Source organism: Metarhizium robertsii (assembly GCF_000187425.2).
Source record: "Metarhizium robertsii ARSEF 23 chromosome Unknown MAA_Scf_3, whole genome shotgun sequence".
NCBI lineage: Eukaryota > Fungi > Ascomycota > Sordariomycetes > Hypocreales > Clavicipitaceae > Metarhizium > Metarhizium robertsii.
Genome location: NW_011942171.1, coordinates 4,496,276 through 4,512,837, shown reverse-complemented (window position 1 = coordinate 4,512,837; position 16,562 = coordinate 4,496,276). Strand labels below are relative to the sequence as shown.

At 51.5% G+C, this 16,562-nt stretch overlaps 4 protein-coding genes across 4 annotated transcripts; 3 read left to right on the top strand and 1 right to left on the bottom strand.

Annotated features, from left to right (window-relative positions):
* Positions 1-218: 218 nt before the first annotated feature.
* Positions 219-1,294, bottom strand: MAA_08721 (Target SNARE coiled-coil domain protein; the record flags this gene model as incomplete). Its single annotated transcript, XM_007826719.1, has 3 exons — positions 219-243; positions 303-999; positions 1,057-1,294. 3 exons carry the CDS (start codon positions 1,292-1,294, stop codon positions 219-221), a joined length of 960 nt encoding a protein of 319 aa, XP_007824910.1.
* Positions 1,295-2,181: 887 nt separating this feature from the next.
* Positions 2,182-11,103, top strand: MAA_08720 (uncharacterized protein; the record flags this gene model as incomplete). Its single annotated transcript, XM_007826718.2, has 3 exons — positions 2,182-2,228; positions 2,961-5,481; positions 5,902-11,103. 3 exons carry the CDS (start codon positions 2,182-2,184, stop codon positions 11,101-11,103), a joined length of 7,770 nt encoding a protein of 2,589 aa, XP_007824909.2.
* Positions 11,104-11,892: 789 nt separating this feature from the next.
* On the top strand, positions 11,893-12,438 carry MAA_08719 (Cell wall galactomannoprotein; the record flags this gene model as incomplete). The annotated part of the gene is made up of 1 exon (XM_007826717.1): positions 11,893-12,438. One exon carries the CDS (start codon positions 11,893-11,895, stop codon positions 12,436-12,438), a length of 546 nt encoding a protein of 181 aa, XP_007824908.1.
* A 1,920-nt stretch (positions 12,439-14,358) lies between these two features.
* On the top strand, positions 14,359-15,640 carry MAA_08718 (Peptidase S8, subtilisin, Asp-active site protein; the record flags this gene model as incomplete). Its single annotated transcript, XM_007826716.1, has 2 exons — positions 14,359-14,646; positions 14,708-15,640. The coding sequence occupies 2 exons, from the start codon at positions 14,359-14,361 to the stop codon at positions 15,638-15,640; spliced, it is 1,221 nt and encodes a 406-aa protein (XP_007824907.1).
* Positions 15,641-16,562: the final 922 nt, after the last annotated feature.

The following is a 16,562-nucleotide window of genomic DNA, read 5'->3' as shown; positions in this document are numbered from 1 at the left end:
AGTCGAGTGCGCAGCCTGGCTGCGGTTTGGTATTAATGCATCCTATCTAACCCACTACTCTTGACGCCTTGGAAACAAGAAAACAGTAAAAAACTCCTCAGACATGTAGGCACACAAAAGAGACTGGGCTGGCGTCTTTCGTCCACAGTGGTATCCATACAAAGTATTGCGCGGCAACACATCATCCGTCTCCCATTTCTCTGAAGCACTGGGCTCGCCTAGCCGGAAACCAACACCCAGAGACTGCATTCATGTTAATACAAACTGTGTCAATCAAACGTCAATGTGAGCAGGCCACTTACAGGAAGAAAATCATCAACACGCCAAACATCTTGGCTATTAACCACCGGTTGCTCGATACTCGAGACCAGTACTTCAAAAGCTCTCTCTGAGCGCCCTCGACATTGTCCACGACGTCGTCTGTGTTGGCGTCGATTCGCTCAATCATCTCGCTCTGTTCTGAGACCATGGTTGCCAACTGTCCAAAGATACTGCCCAGTTCGTTAATCGTTGACTCAATGGCCTCGATGGCCTCTCCTCTCTGTTGAATGTAAACGTTTGTAGGCTGGGCTTCTTCCATCATCAACAGTTGCTGGTCGCCGATCGGGTTGAGCGAGAGCGTGTCGGATGCGGGGGCCGGTGAGGATCGACTGGGCGTGCCGTATAGGGGTGAGGCCGACTTCTGAATGGATGGCTGTGCATGCTGCGACACGGATGAGATGAAGTTTTCGGTTCGCGACCTTGACGCTTGAATGTTCTTGGTCCGCTCCTCCAACACGTCCTTGAAATTGGCCGAGACGTCGGTGAGCTTGCCTTGCAACAAGTACACGACGTTCTTGTTGTGCTCGCCTTCTTGGTCGGCTTTGGGATGTTGCTGCTTTGAAAGACTTTGCAGGCCTCCGATCTGCTGATTGAGGGCAGAAAGATCTTGCTTGATGACAAAAGTAAGTTCGTTGATTTCCACGGGTCGGTCGTCGAACATGGTCCGTCGCTTGGCCACTAAGTAGAATGTCAGCAGTGTCACAGCTCGTTGGACGCCGATTCAGGTGAGCCCACGTTGTGCTAGCTTCTCGAGCTTCCCCATAGTCGCAGAGATGCCTCGGCCAATTTCGGCAGCCTTCCTCGCAAAATCTGATCTCTTCGGTGGCGCGGATCCATCTGCGGCGGCTTTCTGAGCATCAGTCAGAAGCGACCGCCGCTGCGATCCGACCTTGTTCGCATTCTGGCGTTTCTGGGCTTGTGCCAGAACCGACTTGAACTCGGAGGTTCGATCCTGAATGGACGCGACAGCCATCTTGGCCACGTTCTATGGTGGGCAAAAATCGCGGGAGGACTGCGACCAGCGCGGCTTCGCGACCGAGATGATGCCCGATACCGAGGGGAATGAAGAACAGCAGTCGAGGAACTGTAAGTACGTTGGTAACTAGCTGGTGCGGATTCTTCAAGGTCGATCGGAAACGTCTTTTGTTCGTTTCCGTCGCGATCAGATTCCTTAGGAGTGGGTTCGAGCGGCGTGGTAGAAGGTAAGGAACCGGGGTTAAAACAAATCGAGAGAATTAAAACAATAGACTAGGTGCGCAGGAGACAACATGCAATTCTACCAAGCTGCGGGTTGTCCAGACAATCTAATGAAGAGGAACGGTGTCGATGCGCATCGGAGTTTGGGGTTCGGCAACAGGCGAAGTGGCATCTCCTGTTGGGTTGAACGAATTACGACACACGTGGTTGAATTTGGCTTGGCCGTCCAGGCCCGGTCTGGTTGGTTGGCTTAAGCAGCAGATGGCGCCACACAGACTGTGGTACTCCAGCTTCGCCACGCTCGAACTTCGCCACATGGAGGTGCAACCAGAAATAGATGGTCAAGGTACTTAAGTAGGCAAACATCGCTGCTGTTAGGACTCGGTGAATAAACGCTGAAAAAAAGGGGGAATCGCCAAACGTCGCTTTGTATCCAAAATTAATGGATTACAGGATCAAGTCCCTTGTCCGCCATCACATGTACATTGTACAGCTTGTGGCGGAATGAATGTATTTACCCACCAAGAAGTATGCTAATACTATAATATTATAATACAAAGCGTAATAGCCAGGTACCTGACCAGAGATCAAATAATTTGTGCCTCCCACACGTTGCTACGCCAATCCTTACCATGTTGCATTCCAGACCAAACAATCAGTTCAATGTTCGTGCCGTCTTACGAGAATCAATGGGCCTCGGCCGGACGCTGGTTTGCTGAATGGCTGAACCCAACTGCCCCGGCTGCTTCAGGTGCCAGAGTCCGTCGACGGGCCCCACCCAGAAATGAGCCAAAAATACTGCGACATCAGCTGGCGAGGCGCCCTTGCCATCATGTGTGGGCCAATATGCTTCAGCCATTGAACGTAATATCCCCACATCTAATGTCCTTCGTTCCGCAAAATGTACTCTTTGCTGGAGATTCCGGCCCGGAATACTTTCTTCATTGAACCCACTGTTAGTAATGGCTTTTGCGCCCCTAGTCTGCCTCCCACGAGCTCCCATCTCAACGTAATCTCCAGAAACTGGCCACGCCTACTACATGCTCTTTTATCACCAACCGTAGCTTGCTTTTTGTCGGGGTTCGGATCGTTTATTCTCTTTTCGCATTGCTTTCTTGTATCAGCACTATTTCTCCGACAGCCGTCATTCCCTGTACACCGCCGGAAAGCGCACTCATCGCTCGCTGGTCAGGCTACAGAGTTGAGCTAGGATTTACGACGTCACGACCGCGATTTGGCCTCACTGCAATTGGATATTTTAGAATGCGTGGTCGAGAAGCTTGACTATCCATAGTTCGCACCCGGTGAATTATAGTGTGCGGGTCGTTCAACTAGGCGGCTCGGGCGCGGCCAGGCTTCAATGTACGTGGTGCCCTCGCGCCCTCTTCGTTTCCGTCTCGTCGCTTTGAATCATGACTGACATTTGCCGCCTCATCATTTAGGTCCCCTCAAACGCCAACTGGTAGCAGTGCCTACCAGGTCAATGTGAACCGAACCAAGACGAAAAAATGGGTCGAGGCCAAGGTACAAAGCTACGATGGCGACGATTGGGGGGCTGACGAATATGACGATGAAGAATCTGAGGAAGATGTCCCGCAGCCCTGGCCCAAAACATCCGCACGCGCTGCTGGGACGAGGGAAGCAACACTTCCATCGCTGCAGACGCAGCAATCTTCTGAAAATTGGACGCCCACATCACAACCGAAATCGACAACTTCGACCCCACCTGTCGTATCCGGGCCCTCAGACTCTGGCTTTCCTCACACCGAGGCCGAAGTAATGGTGCCCCCACGTGTTTTCAATACTGTACATGATGTTGGAAACCGTTTCAACCACTCGGAGAAGGCAAATGATGATCAGGCGCCTGACTTGGTAGGTCCCGAGCAGGTCAATCCGCCGTCTTTTGTTCCATCTTCAGACATCTACGGTCGCCTTGGGAAAGCAGGTGAAAAGGAGCGAAGGTCACCCAGCTCGGCTGATGCTCGACCTGACTCCATTGGCAGAGACGAGACTTTTCATCTTGGAAACAGGACTGAGATGTCTGGTCGGAACGCTGATTATGACGATCGCCAGACTTCTCTCAGCCCAAAGTTGCCTGATTTGGCCAGAATGTCGGCCTTTGGCACGGATTTCTTCTCCACCGGCAGTGTTGATTCATCCAAAGATGAGCCAGCTTCTAGACATGACACTGAGTCTGGTTCTCTCTCAAATCCCTCAACTACCAAGGCAGAAGTAGTCCCGCAGGCGTCTCAACCAGCGGTGGAAGTTCCGGCCAAGGAGAAGACGGCTGTTGTTGAAACCCCTACGCAAGAATATGAGGACAAGAAGACGGCCAACGGCGAACTATATCAAGTTGAATCGCTCCCAACCATTGCCTCACCTGTATACGCAAATACAGATGATTCAGAAGCGGCTGAAATCAAAACGCCTGCGTCGCCTACAGCAAATGCTACTCCCCGTAAGCTTTCCAAGGACACCATCCCTGTATTGCATCCGAGCTCGGATATGGATATAATTGCTCCACTGCGGACTCCAAGTCCACGCGGTCCAGCGCTGCCAGCCCCAGAAACCCCGGAGACTCCCCCGGATGCTGCCGGCGCTCCTTTAGCAGCAGCCATCAAGCCAACAGACCATGGCTCCGAGGTAAACTTCGAACCCAACCGCATCCAGCGCGAGACTACTTTCAGCACGGTGGCCTCCTCCCCTGTCAAGGACAACGATGTGCTGAGTGATGAGATTTTAAAGTCTTTGAACCCCGTCGGCGGCTCTACCCAGGAATTCAACCGAGCTCCTAGCCATAGCTCTCAATCGTCGAGCATTCCAGCCGGTAGGGACAGCAGCTACACCCTTCGGGACTACCGCAGCTATTGGGCGGCCACCGAAGATAAGGCCAAATCTCTTGAGTCTTCTGCGTCTTTCCCCGCCATCCCCGAACTTCCTGATGCCCTGAATGAGCCTGCTAGTCGATCTACCGCCAGTTCTGCGGACAAAGCAAGCGAGTCAGTAGTGTCACCTCAGTCTCCGGAACTCCGCCGTCGATTCTCTTGGGAAGCAGAGAACACAAGCCTAGCACCCACGCAACAAAGCCCCACCGATTCGCAATTGTCCGCGACTCAAACACGCGGGATAGTCGTTGAGCAGTCGGCAGGTGATGTGAAACCTGAGGTAGACAACAAGCAATTAAAGCACAGACCGTCCGATGCCGCTCACGTTTCACCTCAAGTATCTAGCGGCAGTAGCGGCCATTCACCTCGTGGCCAACAGGCCGCTGTTGATGAATCTTGTCCTCTTTCTCCAGTCAGCGATAACGCCGCCGCCGGAGCTTATGCTAATAACGGCCTTTCGCAGGCATTTGAGAAACCTGCCTCAAGTCTTGTGTCGGCTGTAACGACAGCTGATGACCAGCCTGTTCTTGCACTCCAGACATCTCCTTCAGCCACACCGCCTCCAGTTTCTCCGGTCTCACAACAGGCACAGCCACAAACCATGAGTTTCCGAGAAATCATGAGCCTGAACAGCTCCATCGAACGCATTGCCAAGTACAACGAAACACGGGACATATTTTCATCGACAGATTCTGGTCTCGCAACTTGGCTCATTTACCTCAAAGCTCAGCATCCGGACATCTCAACCTCTGGCCCCTTGTTTGGTGCCCAGGGCCCTCGGCAAGCGCCTCAAGGAGCAAGTGCGGCGAATCCCGTGACAGGAACACAACCCAACCCGGCCCAACAACCATATTACCAGCAATATCTCAATGCCAGCTCACCGACCGCCTCTGGCTCTCCCCCTAATAGGTCTCGTCTAGGCGGGCTGCCAATACCGTCGCAAGTATCTGGCAGCACGTTTGGGCACTCTGGCAACCAGATCGGAACCAAAAGCAAAGAATTCATGCATTCGGCGGGAAAGATGGGCAAAGGGCTGCTTAGCAAGGGGCGGAGCAAATTGCGTGGGACTGGGGACAAGGTATTTCACTAATTGCATTTTCCCCTTCTTTTCTCGACCAACGGTGTTTACACGGGCGGCACTTTCATTCGTTACATTGCATTTGATTCTCAATTCTATTATTATGTGGACGGGGCAGTAGATTGGGTTCTGGGCTTTCTGGTAATCTAATCTGTACTGCGAAGCGGGCAAATTGCTATGAGTCGGTCTGATATTATTGCCGACGTTTTGAATGAAGAGATGGATTGCATGAGATAGGAATGACACGCCGCACGTTTCCCCTTGACTTGCTCTCTTATTTATTTATTTATCTATTTTTTTTTATTTATTCTTCTACTCTGTTACTCTTAATTTCCCAAGCTCAGAGCCTATATTAGTCACTTCACAAATGTATAATGCCATTCCAAAGACCAATTGTTAATGTTTCTTCTTGCTGATTAGGACGAATATCTCTCCGAGTCCGAAGCTGAACAGGCCAGGGCCAAGTCCAAGTCCAAAACCAAGGCTAAGGCTGATCGGCGATCGTCGTGGGGCCTGATGCTCGGGTCAAAACCGCGTCCTGAAGAAGCCGCCCCACAAGCAGATGCCAACGCCGCTAGCTCGAGCAATTCCCCTCTGCATGCCACGCAACAACGCGCTGCTCCAGATGTCGCATCATCGTCAATGGCACCTCAGATCCCTCCAGTCGCCCTTGCGGCGCCGTTGTCACCGCTCAATCCGGCGGCGCACTCGGAATATATTCCGGAGTGGAGAAGCGTGGCGATTGATTCTGCAACGACCCATCCGGCCGTGGCCCTGCGCCAACCCGTCCCGCCCGCTCAGGCACGATCCAGCCATCCGTCGCGGGCCACTATTGGGTTGCGCAAATTAGAAATCCCCAAGTTGCCGTCATTGACGGCCAACGGGGCTACGACTGCTCCCGCTTTGTCATTGCCAAGGGCAAGTCGCGGCCAACCGGCTGGGGATGACGCGCGAGGCCTTCACACAGCTGCCACGGAACGCGCTGGTCATGAGTGGGCCATGATGTCTCATGACCATGGTCATCAGCAAATTCACCAACAACCCAATTTTCAACAATCGCAGGTATCGCGTGCCGCTTCTGGCATCGAACAAAGCAGTAATAGACCGATACCGCCTGAGCCCGAGGGGGAACCCAAGCGATCATCTTCTTTCATTGGGCTGCCGCCTATAAGACGCAGCTCGACTTTTGGTCTCACTCCAAAATCTAAAGCTCGAAGAGCTACTGATCGGTTCCCTATCGACGACGACGACGACGACGATGATGATCCGTCGAGCCATGCGTCGATTGCTGACGCTCCAGCTAATCCGCCCGCACCTCAAGTTGCTAATAATCACCCTGCCGATGCCATCTCCGCCCCTTCCCAGCATATCAAAGATGAGAAAGCCGGTATGGACATTGCTCATTCAGAAGCAGCACTTGATGGTCCTCATGCAGACGTGGCGAGACGACTACAACATTCTCCCCAGCTTCAAGCACCATTTGCCATGGGCCCGAAGCAGCAACCCCAAATCAAAACAGAAACACCACAAACTCAAAATCCCCAAAGTTCTCGGCCGTGGATGCATCATACGCATAAGGCTCCGTTCTCCGGTCAATGGAAATTAGAGGAAAGCCGGTTGTCTGAGCCTCTAAATCCCGTCTCAAAGAATCGGCCTGGGACTGCTGGTTCTCAGCAACAAATCATGTATGGCTTTGACAAAGAGACCGGAATATCATTTCCAGAATTCAATCTGCCGCGCCCGGGGCAAGACCCGACTCATCAGCCTCCGCAGCATCCTATTCCAAACCCAATGGCACCGCCTCCTCCCCGCCAGCGTTCTGATGTACCGCCATCCTCAGCACAGAGATGGCCTGAGCTGTTCGCCTATCCCCCAGATCAGCGTCCTGGATCAAACTTTCGCAATAGTGGACAGCCATACCACCCACCCTATCAAAAAGCCCTTGCTCGTGATGACTTCGTGATGCCCAGAGCCCAAGCCGGTGAGTTTGCCATCCCTGGAGTTGTTCCTCCCGACGAAGACCGCGGGCGCAAGAGCAGAAACTCTGGCCTGTTCAAGGATTTGGGCCAACGAATCGCCAGAGCCGCATCCAGGGAGCGTCGAAGCTCCATGGACCAGCGACCAGCAACTAATGATCTCCGTGGAGACGGAGCATCAGATTCGAGCATTGGCACCGGTGAACTGCCGGAGCAAGGCAGGCGGCGACCAAGCTTTCTTTTCGGCCGTTCTGGTCGCGCACCTACAGACCCCGACCCAAGACAACATGTTTCGACTGGACAAGAACAATCATTCCAGGAGGAGCAGCCTCCTAGTACTCCACCTCCAGGAGGTAAGAGGCGGTCATTGCTTGCGGGAGGAGGCCTTGGTGGCAAGCTAGGCCCAAGCAGATTGTCACAGTCACCCTCATCCAACCTGGAGCAAGTCCAGGTTACCAGCCCGACTACCCAACCAACCGAAGGCCTCAGCGACACCACCCCGCAGAAGAGGAGGTTTTCCGGAATATCAAAGGTTTCAAACTTGCTTAGTCGGAACAAACATGAGAGCAAGCCGAGTCTTTCTCAGCTGCAGCCAGAGGTCGAGTCTCTAGAACCTCCCGTACCGGCATTCAAACTTTTGGGGCGGCCCAGCACCGCTAATTCTGCGGCTAGTTCCCAAGAGCGCAGGGCTGATGAGAGTCCCGATCGCCGTGGACGACGGCCATCCATGTCCGATTTGATATCGGGGATTCTGGGGAAGCGATCAGCGTCCAAGACTGGGGAGGCTGTTGAGGCTCTGGATTCGCAAGTTTTATCCCAGCATCAAATGAGCATGCAGCCTCAAAGTGCAGACATCCAAGAGCACAGAATAGCGCAACCCGAGCAGCATGAACGACGATATCCACACAGCCCTGATCAGGTCAAAATGCCGCCTCGGCACGTGGACGCACCGGGCCTCCTTAAAGGCGACGACTCCCAGGCAGAAGTCTTGCCTGTTGGAAATCAAGCTCATATACAGCCTCAATCTCTGGGGAGTCCCCAATCCACACCATTTCAACAGCGGCAATCGCCTGCTGCTGACCAGTCTAAGCCGCGGCCGCCAGGCATGGGCAACGGCCAGCCACAAGGAGTTTCTGGAAGCGATCAACCCCAACGGCACTACTCTCCTGCTGCTGCTGGGGGGCCATCTCCTGTGCCAACCCAGCAACATGGTTCTCAACAATCTATGGGTTTCATGGGGCAAAGTGACGGGATGCAGCCTCCTGCTATGAACATTGATCCATCAATTCGATTTGTGAGGCCGTCTCAACCGTCTCCTTTAGGCCTGGTTCCTCGAAATTTCCGCGAGCAGACCGAGCCGGATTCTGCTTCTGCTGTGCAGTCTGGCCAACGGATTGATGGAGAAAATCCTATTGAGCGACGGGAAGAACCGCGGGTGTCAAGCCCTGTTGCCAAATCAACTGAACAGCAGCAAGCTGTTTCTGGAGAATCGAACCCTCAACCTGATCGTGAAGCCCACAGTCCCGGCCCTGCTGATGGGGAGATCATTCGAATATCTACCGTCTCCCCTGACCTTTCCACGACGTCGGACTGGAAGGCTAAGGAACATCACGAAGATGCGCATCCCAATGAAGCTCGCAATGATTCTATCGATCTTTCCGATGAGCGTGATTTCACTGTTGTAAGGCAAAGCAAACAACCAGCTTTGAAAGAGATGTCGCAACGTGAGCCGCCAAGGGGCACCGATCTTGTTGACAAAACTGTACCTGTGGCGCCAATCGTACAGCAAACCGTGGCGTCACCGCAATCTAGCCCTGAACAGTCGCAGACTGCTAGAGAGCCAATGATATCCCCAGAGGAATCGCAAAAACTCCATATTTCGCAAGGCCCTGCCAAGGAAAATCGTCAGTCTCCACGACAAGACACGAGGACGGAACAGCTCCACGGCCTTGGGCTTCAGATGCCGCATCCAGGACAACAGGCCAGATCACAGTATTCCCAGTACCCCGTCCACGCTCAGCAATTACAGCAGATACAACCCGGCCAACACCAGCCCCAGCGGATGCAACAGCCATACTTGGGAATGCCACCACAAGCTGGTGGACCACCGGGTGCTCCAGGTCCTGCAACACAATTTGGGATGCCGAATCATCAATACCCCATCCAACAAGACCCTAGATTCCATTCTCCGCAGACTCAGCAGACGAAAGTTCCACAAAAGGAAAGTCCAGGATCGAGATGGAAAGGCCTGACGAAGCGTATGTCAGAACAAATGTCGCAGCTTGGACACCACGACACTACCCAGCAGAAACCAGAGAAAACCGAGAGATCCACCGGAAACAAGCTGCTGGGAGCCTTCAAGAGGAACTCGAAGCAAAGTGATACTCAGCAGCCCGGACCAATTCATGGGGGCGCGACAAATCACCCAACGGGTCAATGGCAAAATGCACAGCATCAACCATATCAACTGTACTGGGGCCAACAAGGCATTGAAAATCTCAAACAGCCCGGCCAGCACCAACCCTTGGACCCAAGTAGCATTCCCATGCCTCCTAGCCAGGGGCATAGTTTTTACGCACCTGCACCAGTGGCTGTCACACCTGGTCACCAAGCGCCACGTGAGAATCCGTCTCAACAAGCTCGGCCGCAACCTGAGTCTGAACCTCAATACGATTATGTACCTATTCCACAGGGTTATGCAGCGGTTCATGGGGAGGGCATGGTCCTCCCCACAGCCTATAACGTAGGGCGACAGTTCCCTCAGATGAATTTGATACAGATGCAGCAACACTACGGGCAACACAGTCCTCGCATGCCACACCAGCCGCAGTCACGTCAACAACCGAAACAGGCGGCTTCACCTCTCGCCTCTCAATATTCGTCTCCTCGCCGAGATTCAGAGTCTTCTTCTGGGATAGTTCAGTCGCCCTCCGCCCCCTCTGTGCCCTCTCCTGATGGGCAACCAAGGAGCGTGAGGTTGGATAATTTGAGGAGTAACACTGCTAGCATCACGCCACCAGTACACTTGAGAGACTCGCCAGTGGTAACAGCACCACAGAGCCAGGAGGGAGATCCGCCTCAACCGCAACCGCAACGTAGTAGCACACGTCTTAGTACGCCACATATCAACAGTAACATGCCCAGCAATTCACCGTCGGATACCGGTTCAGTATCACAGCAGTCCAAGTCCCCCACCCCACAAGCAGAGTCAGCAATACGAGTTGAGCCTACCCCCGAGACGGAGGACAAGGCTACGACATGTCCTGCCAATAACAATGACCTCGGAGTTGACATAGCCAAGGCCAAGCAGCATCATGACGATGATATATACGATGCCACACCAAGACTGGCTAAAGCTGAAAAAGATGAAGAATCTAAAGTTCACGAAATAAGTCGAAAGGTATCTGAAGACAGTCTATCAGAGAAGTCTAAAAGCAAGGAAGTCCCAAAGACGACCACTCAATTCACGGCCGAGTTGGAAGATACTGCGGGCGCTCACCAGCGTCGAGTTCGACTAGCATCCCAGGAAGAAAAGATTTGGATCGACCCCCAGGACGATCCTAATTACCTGCCGCAAATGAGCGCAACGAGCTACCCGGGTCAAGAATGGAATCCGTACGGTGACCCTGACTTTCTCGAGGACTAGTGCCGAGGGGGAGGGGGTCTACTTGTCTGTATGGGGATGGGGGAGATGGAGACATCTATGTGTAAATACGATGTGATTTGAGATGACAAATTGCTCATACTGTGCTGCATCTTGTTGCATATTCTATTCTGGTACAAATAGTTTATTTAGCGTAGCGACGACTATACCAAATTGGAGATTTATATTCAAGCGATCTGAAGTAAATTGCGTCTTTGGTTTAGTGCTAGGCAGTACCTGGGGTTGGCTGGTGAAGATGAGCCGGCAAGAAGCGGGATCGGCAAGTTTGCCATGCCGGGTGTTCTCGCACATGCTGACAACTCGGCCTGTTGGTGAGGCAGTGCTTGCTGTAGGATCGGACGCGATGGACATGATAAGTATGGCAAGGTGCAACAATAGACGTGGAACTTGCATGGCGTGAAGGATTGAGAAAATTACATTGTGTATCTGGTGATGGCATTGAATTACATCAGCTTGAAACGTTCCATTCGATATCCTACCACTCAAGCCCGTACCTTGGCGATATTCCATCAAGTGTGGTTGCACAGGCAGTGGCGATGGTTGCAAAAGGAATATCTGTGTCTCGATATCACCAGCACAAACCCACTCGTGTTGCGTAACTTGTATCACATTCCAATACGGGCAGTGGATGAGTAATGTGCGGATTTTCATCAATCTCAAAATCTATATATACGGCCGTTGGCCCTCATGAGTCCTCGAAAATCAATCCAGACTCAACCCCTTCAGAAGATACTTCCTCATCATATACCGCAATTTCAAACAACCGCAACAATGGTTTCGTTCAAAGTCATCGTGTCTTCTATTGCACTTTCTTCCGCGGTACTAGCAGTGCCGCAGACAAACTACACTGGCCTCTGCTACACCGACATCACCAACATCGACAATAACATCAAGGAGCTGACCGAAAAGGTTCAAGGCTTCAATGGCGGTCTCTTCTCGGCCGTGCAACAGCTCCCACTCGCTCTGGAAGCAACTGTGGCTACGGCCAGCGCAGGGCTGCACTCTGCCTTTCTCGATAGCCCTCTCCCGGTCGGCGATTTGCTGCGTCTTGCTGACCATGTGAATAAGACGCTGGCGGTGGACAGTCCCCTCGCTATGCAAGCTTTGGTGTCAAAGGAGTCGGTGTACGAGCAGATTGGGCTGAAGGGCCCCGTTCATCTGGGGTTGAAGGCGTACCTGATTCTATTTCAGCAATTTGCGAAGAACATCCTCGATCGGGTGCCTGCTGGTGCTCCAAAGGACCGGTCCGAGGTTTTAACGAGTGATTTGCAGATGATTATGGATGCGGTGCGGAAGGCCATAAAGGTATATGAATAGGTGGTGGTTGAGATTTGGCAGCGGGGGACGCTGAACCCTACAGGACGAGAGGACAAGATATTGCCGGCTCGAATAGCTGGGTATATTTTTCTATATTCTGCTTTTTTTATTTCTAAAATCACCAAAAAAAAAAACCAAAAAAAACCGAGTATACAAAATGTAGATGCGTATTTAGAATAAGATTTAGATTTGTTATTACATTACGTATTTAGGATGTGACTCCGTATAGATGACCACTTTGGGGGTTTATTTTGGTACAAACTCAGAATGTTACTGAGAACCGGAAGAGAAGCATGTCTTTTATTTTACCGCAGGGAGTACAGGTCAGATGGACAGGGATGTTGACCAGCCTGCTTTGTCAAACAGGCATCAAGGTAGGATATCGAAAGAGCGATTATTGCCTGCGCCGATCACCCACAAAAAAGCAGGAGTATAAGACCAGCCAAAAAGAGCCAAAAATCAATATGTCTCAAGGCATCCATCCCCACTGCTTGTCATGATTGGTGGTGCGGAGGGTGAATACGAAAGGAGACACACTCCCGAAGCCAGAAGCTCCGTAGTGACCATGCAAATATGCAAACACTAGCAGGGCGAAAAAGGTGCGGGTGCGCGTTCCGGTAGACATGTTGGACGAGCTGCAATGCCAAGCGGAAGACTACCTAGCGCCGCAGTACTAACATTGAACCCAAGGGAAAAACACAGAGGCCTGCACAAGGACCAAGGATCGGTTTAAGAAAAGAGGAAATTTATTGCTCATAATAAAGACGAATCATTTGCTATAAAAAAATAATAAATATACATAGTACTAAGATACCGTCCCTCGCTCTTTCTTGAGTCGGATGGAGTGGCTTTTGTAATTGGTTATGTCATGTGGCTTGTTGTTGTATAAACCAGAGACCTCTTTCCTCTTTTGGTCTAAACGCCAAGTTCCAACACGAACAGATTAGCGCACCATTTGGCAACAGATTTGGCAAAGCGCACTCTCTGCCAATTCCGCACGAGCTCGAAAAGGCAGTTGTCGACAGTGGCTATCTAGCTAATCAAGTAGAAGGTTTTGGCTTACAGCGACAGGTGTACGTTGCCATTTCTTTCGCCATCGGTCGTTGAAATTATCTAATAACCTTACATGTAGTCAACTCTCAGTTTGTTGCTGCTTGGGGACCTGCCTTTTGCAGGCTAGCCAACACCTACTGCATCAGGAAATCCGAGAGATCAACAGCTACCTGTTTGAGCAGGCTAACGAGGCTTGGTACATCCTGAACAGGGAGCAGCGAGACTAGCAGCTGTGGATTGAAGTCACTAAACAAGTGCACCGGTCCTTTATTCTATGTGACAATCGAGGAATGGAGCCCTCGTCTGCAGTATTCGCCGTCGTTGGGGGTTGAGCAACATCCTAGCTCATCGGGTTGAATTAAAGTTATTACAACCTTAATAGTCTCAGCGAGAAGAATACTGCCATGATCCCGTCATGTCGATCCCCGCTACTCCGTACATCCGATGGCAGCATCAACAACTACATGCGGTAAGACGCCCCAGCGCAACCGTGTGTAGTGTTAATTGTCTCGGTATTGGCCGATATTGGCCGATATTGACACTGCGCCGCCCTCAGCAGGCCCAGAAGAGGCAGGAGCCGGTGCTTGAAGTACGCTTCGAAAGCTGGACGGTGTATTTCGTCAGAAATGATAAGAACCTAAATGGACTCTGCCGTGCGAAAGACCCGTGCCAAGGGTCTGTTTGTTGGAATACCTGCCTTATTCGGTTTTATATTCAAATCGACATGGAGGCCAAGGTCGCTGTCTCCCAGCTCACACGGGCTATAAAGACTGATGTCGTCCTGTGCAAAATATCATCAGTCTTGCTACTCCATCAGCAAAATAGCCTTCATACTTATCTAGTCAGCTATTTTCTGGCATTGGAATCATGTTGTTCAAGTCCATTATTGCCGCTGTGTCGGCCTTTGCCGGCCTGTCTGCTGCCGCTCCTGCAAATATCCGCGCCTCCAATGTTATTGAAGGAAGCTACATCGTCAAGCTCAAGGACAATGTCGCTACCGACAAGCACCTTTCATGGGTCAGCGGTATTCACGCCAGACGCAACGTCAATAACGACGTTGCTGGCGTCGAGCGCGAGTATAACAGCCCAGCGTTTCATGGCTATGCCGGCCAGTTTGATCAGCAGACAATAGTCGAAATCGAGAGCAGTCCCGAGGTATGTTAGCAGTCATGTATCCGTGCAAGTCGCAGCGAGTGCCAACTTCCGGCTCCTATAGGTTGCCTACGTTGAGGCGGATCAAATCTGGACTCTTGAGGAGAGTATGGAAAAGAGAGACCTCACAACTCAGGAGTCCGCGCCCTGGGGTCTGGCAGCCATCTCTCACCGCCAGCCAAATGCTACTGGATATATCTACGACACTGCAGCTGGCCAAGGCACCTTTGGCTACGTTATGGACACCGGCATACGAGCGACGCATCGGGAGTTTGAGGGACGGGCGTCAACCGGCTGGACCGGCTGGGCCGGTGACGACAGGGACATCTCTGGCCACGGAACTCACGTTGCCGGTACAGTTGGCGGCGTGACCTTTGGTGTCGCCAAGAAGGCCACTATCATTGCCGTCAAGGTTTTCCATGGCACACAAACATCCACCAGTATTATTATGGGTGGGTTCGACTGGGCTGTCAATGACATTGTTTCAAAGGGCCGTCAGGACAAGTCTGTTATCAACCAGTCGCTTGGTGGCCCATACTCCAGGGCTTGGAACGACGCCATCGAGGCTGCCTTCACCCGGGGCGTTCTGAGCGTTATTGCTGCTGGCAACGCCCAGCGTGACGCCTCCGAAGTTTCGCCTGCTTCGGCACCTAATGCTGTTACCGTTGGTGCCGTGGACAAGAACTGGAGAATCGTCACGAACTGGCCCAATGGCCAAGGCTCCAACTACGGCCCAGTCCTGGATATTTTCGCCCCAGGCGACGGGATCGAATCAGCGGAACCAAACAGCGATTCCCAGACCGGGCTCCGGTCTGGCACCTCAATGGCCTCGCCCCATGTTGCCGGCCTGGCTCTCTACGCCATGTCTGTGGACGGCGTCCGAGGCGCCCAGGCTGTCACCGACCATCTCATCAAGAACTCTGGCAAGGGTGTCGTTACAGGACCTCTGCGCGGTTCTCCTAATCGCTTTGCAAATAACGGCAATCCCAGCCAATAAGTCTATTCTACCAAAGTGTCCCATTTAGGTAGATGATGCTGTCCAAGTATCTGGAAACTGTTAAAACCAGAAGTGTGGCTCAAGTTACGAATCAAGATTACAAGATGACATATTCAGCGCTCGAAAGTACATTGTTCCCCTATTCGATGGGTCTCTGCTCAGACGCATTTGTTAGTGGTCTGTTGATCACTGATGGAAATGAACAGCGCAAACGTTTTTCACTTCGAAGATTTATAGCATAGAAAGTTTCACCCACTCAATATAAAACTGAAGAATTTTCCTCTGCCAGATTTTGCCATGGTTACTCCATATTTCGTGCTGTGCTTGTCGAGGATGGAGTCGAGACAGTATTCGTTTCCTTTTTTGAAGCTCCTCCGTAGACCAGCAAAACGAGAACATGATGCTTGTTTCTGGTGCTTTGATGTCATAGCTCGGTACTAAGTAGGGCAGTGGGCTTACGGCATTTTACGTTTTGGGGCCCTTCGGAATTAGATATAGAGTAATATCCAAGTTGTTGTGCTATTCGGCTTTGAAAAGAGGCGTCTAACGATCCTTCCTGGACTATGTATATTTGCGCCTCTGCTAGTGAGTGATTTAATAATTAAATTGTCAGGTTTTCTCGTAGCAAGGTCGGTGGTGTAGTTTCGAATAGAATTACCAGATCTGTCCTTGGTTTCTTCCATATTTATGCCATGCTCTAAAAGCAATCTTACTATAAAGGCGTTGCCCTTTTTGACAACCCGGATTGCTTGATTAGTCCCTTAAAATAGTAGCTCGCGGGGATTTACGCTAGTACCTAGGAGACGCCGGATATTTACGGCTTAATCTTTAATAATAGCTTAATTTAAAGCTTTTTTTAGATATTTTTTTTTAATTTTATTTTTTATTATTAATAATATTATAAAAATATATAAAAATATAT